Here is a 10,450-nt window from a genome sequence, read left to right on the forward strand (position 1 = left end):
TTTACATTTTAGAAGCCGCACCAAGAGAATGTTAATGCTGATTTATCAAATATCATAACCGCCATGGACGAATTTGAACAAACATTTAACTAATCAAATAGTCAAACAGCTTCAGTGATGTGTATCTGTAGCATTTCAGGGACACGTGATGTTAATGAGTATACAGCAGTATTGATCGAAAAGGTCACGTTAATGAAATTCTCAATATAATTTGCAGAACAAGGCTAAATGAAGAGCGTGACACTGCGGAGGGCGGTTTGAGTCACAAGGAAGCAGCTTCATGATACTAATGATAGGACTTAATATATCTACTTCTCAAACACATATCGTTTCTACTACTACTTCTTTTATTGATGAGGATGTTAATGAATATGTATCATTAGTCCCAGCTACTGTATATCACGTATTCTTAACTGTCAGTGTTATGTAAATTATATCAGGTTAGTAGGGCAGGTGTGTCTTTGTACCTGAAAGCGACTTCGAGACTTTCTAGTTTCTTTAGTTATTTAATTCTTAGGCCACATTATCATGAGCTTTTCCTATTATGCCAATGTTTATAGAAGGTATGCTCTGATTATTAAGTTTAAAGGACCACAACGTTGCTGTTGTTTTTTAACCTTACTCTTTAGGTTACATCTGAAATTTCTCAAATGCCTACTGTAGAGTTTCTTGATGTATTTTCCCACCTTAACCTTTCGTTCATTATGTTTTCCATAAGATATAATGCAATTAGTGTTTCAGCAAAAACAATTAAAAATTTCAAGTATTTTGAAACAGACAGGTGATTGGTAATCACTGAACGTTAAATGCGGACTGGTTTGAAAAGTCTGCCTAGTGACAATAATGGGGATTTGACAAAATACAAATGTGGATATTGTGTGCAGTGTGAAGTGTAATAATTTTACGGGTATTGATGGAAAACAATGCCTGAAAGCTAGAAATTAAAACATATGATCCAGTTTAAATGTCATATAATACTAAAAGATTAGAAACAGAAATACCAATTTTGACCTGATCGTTGTTTGTAATGGCCTATTAAAGGGTTCATGAGCTACAGGAGCTCAGTATATTCACCTCATCTCAAAATAGTTGAGGCAACTGCTTCACTCAAGCTGTTTAAAAAAAAAATTCAGTGTAACAAGGTCAGAGTTTGCTCTCGGAGTTACATAACTAGTTTAGCCTTTTATATCAGTGCACTGCTGTAGATGAAACAAGCCCTTTTTTGAAATCTACTTAAATGTGGAGCTGTCAACGTCAGAACTACAACAACAGTAGAAACCCGAAACATGAAAGGAGTCCTCCGTGTCTCTGTGAAATCCCTCATCTTCTCCCAGGAGGGAAATTAGGCTAATATGAAGAGGACTAAGGAATATGATTAGCCAAGGTGACAGAGATAAAAAGCAGCATATGATAAGCATCTGACCCCCGCTGAGGTCACAGCAGCACTTTGACTTTGGTGACATCAGTGTATTTAAAGGGACGGTGGACGCGGCCTTTTTGGAATTCAAGATACAGTAATAAATGCTTTGGGAACATTAAAAAACTAAAAATTGGACACAAAAAAATATCCTGTTGTACATATAATTGTATTTGCATGATATGCAGTTGTTGGAATGCAATTGCATCTGTTCTAACATTCAGATTGTGGAGGTGTCTCTAAACCCCCCCTGACCATGATAATCTTCCTCCTCACAGTATGATTCTCAGAGATTTTCAGCATTGGTGTTTCGCCCCGTGGCTGAGAGACGGAAATGGTTTAGTAAATGATTTAGGCTGGTGACGATAAGGGTTAAACCTCACACACCAGAGCCATGCCAGTGTGGCTGCATTATGTGGATAAATGATCCACGACGGGCGATAAATGTGGAGTTTGTGCGGAGCACTTGCTATCAGAGTGCCATTGAGCCCATTGACTCCTAATTAACTGTCTTTGCTTTCAAACAAGATGGTTATCCGACTGTAATTAGGGAAACTGTCACACACGTTGCAACCCCGGCAGCAATCTGCTTACAGCGAGGAGGAGGGGGGGAAAGGAGTGAGAGGAAGACCGTCTCAAAGTAAACAAATGAACAAGGCCGCAGGAGGAGAACCACGCAGAGTGGCGAGGTGGTCCCTGAAATACACTGTAGCACACAGAGACACACACACACACAGTAATGAGGACACTGAACAGGTGGATGGAGGCCAGACACAAACACACATGCTGAGAGCTGCGTATATGGGGTGGAAATGATTTAATAGACATGACCATGAGATGTGTCCAGAGGCCTGGCTTGCAGCAGAAGAAATAAAAAAAACAGGAGAGGACCACCATGTTTTCATGCTTTTACATTTTATTCATTGGTTACAACACAGCAGTGGGGGGGTGAGAGTGGGCTTGATGGTTCACCACATGGTTAGCTTGATGATGGCACTTCCAGTGACAGCAGCGGTGCAGTGCAGTGCAGTGCAAGGCCATATGGCACATCGAAGCACACGAAGTTGAAGGCAAAGAAAACAATGATGGGGCCATGACATCACCCTATGTGCGCATTCAACTTTACAAACGGATGGAGGAAGAGGAGGAAGGACGCGCGCGACAGCAGTCGCCCTTTAACCCGCTGTGTATCGACCACAGTGGGGGTTTTTTGGTGATGCCGGCACCATGGTGCAGACAGGCTGCAGTGGCTGAGGGGGAATATTATGTCACTCCGGAGGGTGACCCGCTCATCTTCTGACGCTCATCGCAGCCCCCCTGTTTTTTTTCCCCCCCGTTCTCTCCCTCTCCCAACCTGCATCACACTATCATCAGCACCACCACCATCATCCTCCTCATCATCCTCCTCCTCCGCACCAAGACTCATACTCACCACATACGCTTCCTGGGCGGAAGACAGTGTTCTTTGTTGGAGGCGGTCACCCCCAGAGCCAGCTGCATAACAGTAATGTATTTCTGGTAATTCACCATGGTACTGTCCACCGCGACTAAAATTCCAGCCCAAAGAAAAAGCACAGGTGAACCGTATGTGCGGTCTTTATTCCCTGGCATCCGCCTGCGCTGCGTCTTCGGCGCTCAGCATCACAGCGCCATTTCCAGCGCTGAAGGACCGACGGTGGAAACACTCCCCGAGGAGCTGAGCCAGAGGACCGCGGCGACCCATGTCTGCAATGACACCCTGACCGCGGTTCAGCTCGCGCCAGCAGATCGACGATCCATTCGATTTGGAGGAGAAAAGGAAAAAATTCCCACCCAGCTGCTTTTCTTTCTTTCTTTCTTTCTTTCTTTCTCTCTCTCTTCGGTAAACGCGGTCAAGATGTGGACATGATCCCCTCTCCTCGCGCCGCCTCCCTCCTATCCAGGGCTGGGAACACTCTTCAAAAACGCTGCAGCGTCCAGTCGTCCGTGTGTGTGTGTGTGTGTGTGTGTGTGTCTGTGCGAGTGTGTGAGGTAGGGGCGAGGAGTGTGTGTGTGTGTGTGTGTGTGTACAGTGTACAGTCAGAGGGGAGCAACTGGGGAGAAGGGGAGGAGGGAGCTGCGAGGTGGAGGAGGGAGTAGGAGGGACGGGGGGGGGGGGGGGATGCTCAGTGGCATCAGGAAGTTTGTCTTTAATTTCTTGTCAAATGGTTCGGTCGAGTGTCTTTGGGTCACACAATACTTTTTGGAATCAGTAAGGACCCACAGAGGCGTAGCACTAACTACAAACTCGGAGCCCCCCTGAAAGCCCTCAAAGCATACACCGCTCATTTTGACATGAGACGGTAGGAAAAGCCCGGGTATACATGGAAATGAATGATGGTTGAATTCCATTCAGCCGCTTCAGTCTCAGGGTCCTGGTGTTATGAGAGTTGGCTGCATTTCCAAAACATGAAATATTGCAAAAATGTTTTTACACTTGGTTGAGGTGGAAAGGAGGTTATGTCATGGTACAGGCAAACTCATAGACTGTATATTACAAAATGAACATGGTCACCAGGTCCGGAGAGTCGAGTCAATGCGGCAGTGCCTAATACCCGTATTCTCTCCAATGACCAGCAGTGGGCGACTCCACTGGTTGCAAGAAGTCTGTTTCTATAGAATCATATGAGAAAATGACCCTACTCTGATTTATTTTATATAACTTCTTTAATAGAATTATTATGTGAATACTGCACTTATCACTGAAATGAGAACCCATTGAGTTTCCGACCTATTATCATAAATACATGTATGATGATACAATCATATATACTGTATATATAGAAATACATGTGTAGTTTTATTTCCCCCACATCAACATCCAGCCAAATTTTTTGAGAGCTTTAGTAGATTTGGTAACTGTTGATGTGCCAAAAATTTTAGTTTATGTGGAGAAAATTAAACATTTTGTATAACGTTCACTTGGCTTCTTGTAGGACTTCATTCTGTAAGCAATTTAGAGTTAGTGACCTTTTGGTGTTTGATGTTTCTCAGTTTCATGGAGGTGCCCACGCCACCTGTCATCAGCAGCAAACAGAGGCCGGCGTGGTTGTTTTTTCCGTCAATAGAGTGACACACTGGTGCTGCTCTCAGCTTCAGAGTAAGTCGATTAGTCTAGACTTTGAAGTCTTAGAGGAGAGAGCCGCCTTCTCACCTGAGTAGAGTAGAAGTGCACTTCTCGCTCTCACTCGACCCAACAGACGCAAACAGTGATGCGGTGCAACGCGGGACCGTCTGTGGAGGCCAGATAAATGGAACTTATCTGATGTGAGCAGTACAAATGCATAATAGAAAAAAGAATTGCTGATATGAGCATAATATGATAAAGGGATTATCCGGTCTGTTAATTAGGAAATGCTGAGAATGAACTTGAGGAAACAATGTGCCTGCCTGAAGATTTCCACTAGACGGCTAAAGAGGCAGAGCGGGTAATTTTGATTACCTGTAAGCAAGCAAAATAAATGTTGTTGTTTCTTTTATGCCAGAAATGTATTCAAGGTGTAAAATCAAATGTTAACACTTTCTTTTGCTGCACCTCGGTATTTTTTAAATCCTGGCAATAAGAGATGATAACGACGGCTACATTATGAGCCAAAATCAATGTCAAATTTGAAGATCACATGGCTTGAATTTATTTTGATAGGATTTCGGCTAAATTGTATTTTAACAAAATACCTGGCACTCGCACAAAATAGTTGACAGGAAATGTCCACACACCGAGTCTTGGTTGCACACCCGCGTCGGTGTCACCGGTCCCTGTGAGTGTCCTCTCGACTCCACTCGACACTCATCTAATGCACCACTAACAGAACCATTAGAGCAGAGCTGCGCTCCAACAAACCGACCAGCCGTGCACTCTGTCACCTCCCACTGACGCAGACGCCATTCACACAACGCTCCTGATTTATTAGACACTACAGATCATCATTATCAGGCATGTCATACACAGCAGTCATTAGTGGATGGGGACTCTGCTACAGATATACTGTACACATTACCCAGGACTCTCTCTCTCTCTCTCACACTGTCTGTCTGTCTCTCTTTCGCTTTCATACACAGGTTGTGTGGGAACCAGTAGTAGTGTGTCAGTGGGGAAGCTGTGAGACAGCAGTGGGTCAGTGTTTGTGCTGCAGTCTGAAACCCACTGCATATCCATGCACACTCCACTGCAGCACTTTGATTTCACATTGGCATCCCCCACCTCTGCATCTCCACAGTAACGGCTCAGAGCAGCGAGCCCCATCATTACCCTTCTCACATGAGAACCCACTGCTGACATCTTTTAATGTACGCAGGCACGCTCACACACACGCTCGCTCGCTCACGCACGCAGGCAAACGCACGCACGCACACACACACACACACACACAACAGGGTACTTTTTTCCGGCAAGTAAATAGGACAGACAGACCTGCCCTTCTTTCTCGTGTCCTTAGACTCTCTTGTCCACTTTAGTCAGTATAGCAAAAATCAAAGCTGGTTTGTCGGACTCGGAGGCTGCTCCCAGGGGAGGCAATCCTGGACGAGAGCCCTAAGACCCACTACCGCTGTAACAGCGTGATTTATTACTTTTGCACCAAACAAAGAGGAGAAGTTCACAGAGAAAGTCCTCTTCACATGAATGCACTGCACCAAGAAGAACAAGAGTAATGAAAACGCACGCACGCGCACACACAGAGTCACACTTCAGTGCTGTCGCAGTGCTTTCTCTCTATGTGCTGTGAGGTGAGTCATCAGCACAGAGAAGCATAACCTCACAACTCCACCTAATCTCCCCTCTTCTCCTCCTCCCCCAACCTGCCAGCATCTCATTTTCTCCACTTATGGATGAAGGCACGCTGACTTACATCATCACTGCAGCCTCACATATACATATAAGGCCTCAGATCCAAACACATGCTCAACTCGCACGCACACTCTGTCGGAGAAAGTGGTGCACACCGTAGTTCAAACATCAGCCATTTATCCAATCAATATGTCAACATAATCATGCGTTTAATGCACTCTAATCAGAACTTGGATTTCCCAAATGCACACAGAGAAGTTTGGTTTAAAACACTATGACTGCTCCTATATGCGCAGGTCCTTTGTGCCCTTTAGGGCAGAATCCCAGGGATGTGATTGAATGCTGCATGTTCACTCTCAGTCAGCAAGATGCTGACCAGAGGCGGACACGAAACGCCAAGCTAATAAACACAGTGTCTCTTTGAACCCTCACAGCTGACAATCAATCCGCTCCTCTGCCGTGGATCAGAGAAAGTGTGCAGGGCAGGAGGGTGAAAAACACACGCCTTCGTGCAAATGCACAGTTAACCCCGGGAAGATATTTCCAGGTTGTTCCCACATTTACAACGAGCACAGCTTTCAGACATGCCTGCCTCTGTCACACAGGGACGCATGCTGGCACAAAAATTCTAGCCAAGCCAAGCATCCATGACTCGAGGCAGTTTCTGTCCTATTTCTTCCAAGAGTGCATAAACAAAAGATTATCTCGCTTTTATCCAGATATACACGCAGTCAACTTGGTCCGACACATGACTCGCTCATTGTATCTGAATCCGCCTGCATTAACAGTATGGACCTCTCACGGCTGACGCAGGCTGATTAGATACAAATCGTAGGAATTCAAGGATGCAACAAAAACATTCTCTCCGAGTTCTGCCTTTTCTAACACAAGCTGATATGTTGGAGAGATTTCAGAACACAGTGAGCGTCATCACATACAACTGCACTAAGGAGACTCTTTCACAAACAACGTATCTGACTTACATTGCCTCGGCGTACAGCATCTCCTGTTGAGGCTCTGTGGCCAGTCTGTCTGTGTGTGCTGCTGTGATATTTGTGTTGCTTGTACTGGTCTGTTTCTGTCAGCCTGTGTGTGTGTGTGTGTGTGTGTGTGTGTGTGTGTGTGTGTGTGTGTCCGTGCCCATGGCCAGTCCACTGGGATACTGTTGTCTCCGTGCTGACTTAGCTGTCATACACTGAAGAGGCCTCCTCAATGGTCTGGGGAGTATATCAGCTTGTCTGTCCTGTCACTTCAGGCAGCGCATCCAAGCAAACCCCTTACCCACTCTACCACACACACACACACACACACCCTCTACCCTCTACACTGTGTTAGCTGGGCCAAGGGCACACTCCAGAGGGTCTCACACCCCCAGAGAGACACCGTCACTCAGTCATGATGCCTTCAAAGGGCCTGACACAGTGAAAACAGCCGCCTGGCAGGACTGAGAACCAAAGCAAAGTGGTCGCTCTCACTACATACAACACAGTGTCTCAGCAAATGACCTTTTTACGCTTCTCTTTTCTGTCAATTCTTTTAGTGTTTAACCATTTCAAGACATGAATATAGGGCAGCAATGGCCTTCACTTGAGAATAATAATTTCTGCAAAGTGGTCACATTACATTGGTGACAAATTAAAGGAGAAAACAGGATTTAGTGTCTTGGTAAGCAACTTTTTTTTTCCATCGCTCCTTGGCATTGGTGCACATGAATATGTTCAGGGATATTTTGACTGCAAAAGCCACAGAATATGTTTCACATTGTTTTCCTACTTTTCAAACCACTCATCGACCACTTGTACCCAGTTTAGAAGAATTTGTTATGCTTCTTTACATGTTAATCGTGTTCTTCCATCTATCTGTATGATTAAGTAGATGAGATGATATGATGAAAATAAGAAATTACACTTTGCATGACACAGTTCGACAGTAGATGCAATGAACCAAATTAAAGAGAATTAGTGTTTTCTGGCAAAGGCCAAATTTTTTAGACTTAAAGAAGCCTTGGATTTATTTCATCTTACGTGGCTTGGAAACAAGTTTATCGCACAATGTACGACTTCATCAACTCCTTGAACAGAATGCAATCCAGCAGAAATGAAAAAGAAAACCTCCCAAAATGAGGCGTTCACATGACATCAGCGATATGTAAAGTGTCTCTCACCTAGAGTCGAACACGGGGTCGGTGTACATGGGAGGGGAGCACAGAGGTTGCTCTCCGGGACTGTTTTGGGGCACAGGGAGGCCGCCTTTCCTCCCCCGTCGGGAAGCACCATCTGGAGGAACAGATTAATATATTAAGCACTTTTTATGGCTCTGTTAATTTACATTTCTTCCCCTGTGACTTGTTGAGTGAGAAGGAATCACTTAATCATGGGATATTAGCCACAGATAAAACAGACACTCGCTAAGCTGTGGAAGCCATTTTCCTTGAAAGCACTTAGTTTTACATAGATGTAAGTATATATTGATCTGGAATAATGCAGCACAGACGAGGCCCTGCAGACTGCAGCCATGTTAAGGCCATATGTTTATCGGAGGCTAGTTCAAAATGCTGGCGGCTCAGTAATCCCTTCAGCCATCCAGATTTAAGAAGCTATTTTTGCTGGCCTCTTAGTCTGTGGCACTAGCTTACTGAAAAGTAGCTTCCCTCGCTTTGTATGTCTCGTTTGTTTTCAATTTCTCACAGAACATTAAATGTAAAACAAGATACGGGGAAAGTAGGGAACAAATAAGTGGGAGCCTACTACAGACCAATGGGCTTCAACTCGGTTCTTTTCCTTCAAAATGAAAACTGAAATGTTTTTCAAAGCAAACAGTAGTACAGGACCAAACTGTCCTCCATGAACTTCATTTTGTGTTCCTCATCTGTGTAACTAGTGGCTCATTAATGGCCGTACCTTCTCCCTCCAACAGAAAGCAGGTTAGCAGGTGGGGACACACTTCCTCCAAAACGGAGCAGAACGAGCAGAATGCAGCAGGCCCTTTCGAGGACAGACGGTCCAGGAATATTTCCGTCCTTTTCTTGTTCGACTCATGTCCCAGTATTTCTTTGTACTCCCCCAGCGAGAAGACCTTATCGTACACCAAGTAGGGAAGCACAGTGTTGACGTCCAGCTCACTCAGGATCTTTTGTCGGTGCTGTTTGAGGATCTTAGCCGCCCATCTCTTCTTCTTCTTCCTGGTGCATGGCCTCCTGCCAGACCGATGTTGCTGCCGCTTCTGCTTCCTCACAAACCACTTCTTGGTGCCGCTGCCAAACATCTTCAAGCTGAGGAAACCCACCAGAACGTCTTCCACGGCTCTGTCAACACAGCTCCCAAAGGAGGGGAGGTGCATATTTCATGCCAGTGAAGCAACCATGCCACATATTTCCTCGAGCCTCACTCTGTTTTCGTCCGAGTCGTTTATCTGGGGCAGGAAGAGACAATCTGGACAGTAGCTGATTTCTAGCTGGGTACTTATTGACACTAAGAAGATTACCAGACTCTTGAGAACACCAATGCAAACCGCTCACCACAAGATGGACACCCTCAACATATTTTGCATTATTTTGCCAGTCCTCTTGGAAGATCAAAACCTCTGAGCTACTTAAGAGGTCATTTAATCCCCATATGTTCCATTTAATTAAAAAGGCGTCTGACTATAGTTTCTCTATTCTTTGAGTTCCTTGAAGATAATTTATCACGCAGTTCCACGGTTATTTAGGGTAACGCTGACTTGCCTAAAAATCATCAGGGAGTAACAAAAGAAAGTTTGCATGATTAAAATCCCCCACACCTCTTGGAAAAAGATCTGCATATGTATGAAACATACTTTTACGTTGGCCCTGAGCAAGGCTCTTCCAGCTGCCGCACTAGAGGTTCTCACCTTTCTGTCATCTCTGCCAATGTGACTCCTGATTACAACAAGATTTTAAAATTCTGCAACGTGCATCGATCTATTATATTGAGACGTCAGGCCTTCATTGAGGAGGTACATTAACATATAATGAAATGGAACAAGGGCAAGAGGGAGAGCTTGATGTGTCATACTGAAAATCTATCAAAAAAGGTAACAGCACAAACCAGCATGACCTTGAATCACATTTGATCCAGCTGCAGTTTGAAAGGTTGGAGGACGTCGCACTCTGAGCCAGAGGAGGGTGCTATATGAACATTGAGCATCACATTTACAGTAAATTATCTGAGTGCCACCATTCCAATGTTTAACTATCAAAGCCTTTAAAA

General features: G+C 44.7%; 1 protein-coding gene across 13 annotated transcripts in view; it reads right to left on the bottom strand.

The window, feature by feature from the left end:
* tjp1b (tight junction protein 1b) overlaps window positions 1–9,575 on the bottom strand; it is a 54,650-nt gene extending 45,075 nt beyond the window's left edge. For 8 of the 13 annotated variants that reach the window (XM_047333118.1, XM_035641300.2, XM_047333105.1 and 5 more), the window contains exons 1-2: window positions 9,122–9,575; window positions 8,386–8,497 (exon numbers count right to left, since the gene is read on the bottom strand). In XM_047333118.1, coding sequence (XP_047189074.1) covers window positions 8,386–8,497; window positions 9,122–9,560 — 551 coding nt within the window. In that variant the 5' untranslated portion in view covers window positions 9,561–9,575. Of the gene's footprint in view, window positions 1–2,849; window positions 3,405–8,385; window positions 8,498–9,121 lie in introns of those variants that run through there. The other 5 variants (XM_047333119.1, XM_047333113.1, XM_047333111.1 and 2 more) reach the window with 4 other exon arrangements.
* Window positions 9,576–10,450: the final 875 nt, after the last annotated feature.

The sequence above is a fragment of the Scophthalmus maximus genome, chromosome 7 (assembly GCF_022379125.1).
Source record: "Scophthalmus maximus strain ysfricsl-2021 chromosome 7, ASM2237912v1, whole genome shotgun sequence".
In the NCBI taxonomy this organism is placed as follows: domain Eukaryota; kingdom Metazoa; phylum Chordata; class Actinopteri; order Pleuronectiformes; family Scophthalmidae; genus Scophthalmus; species Scophthalmus maximus.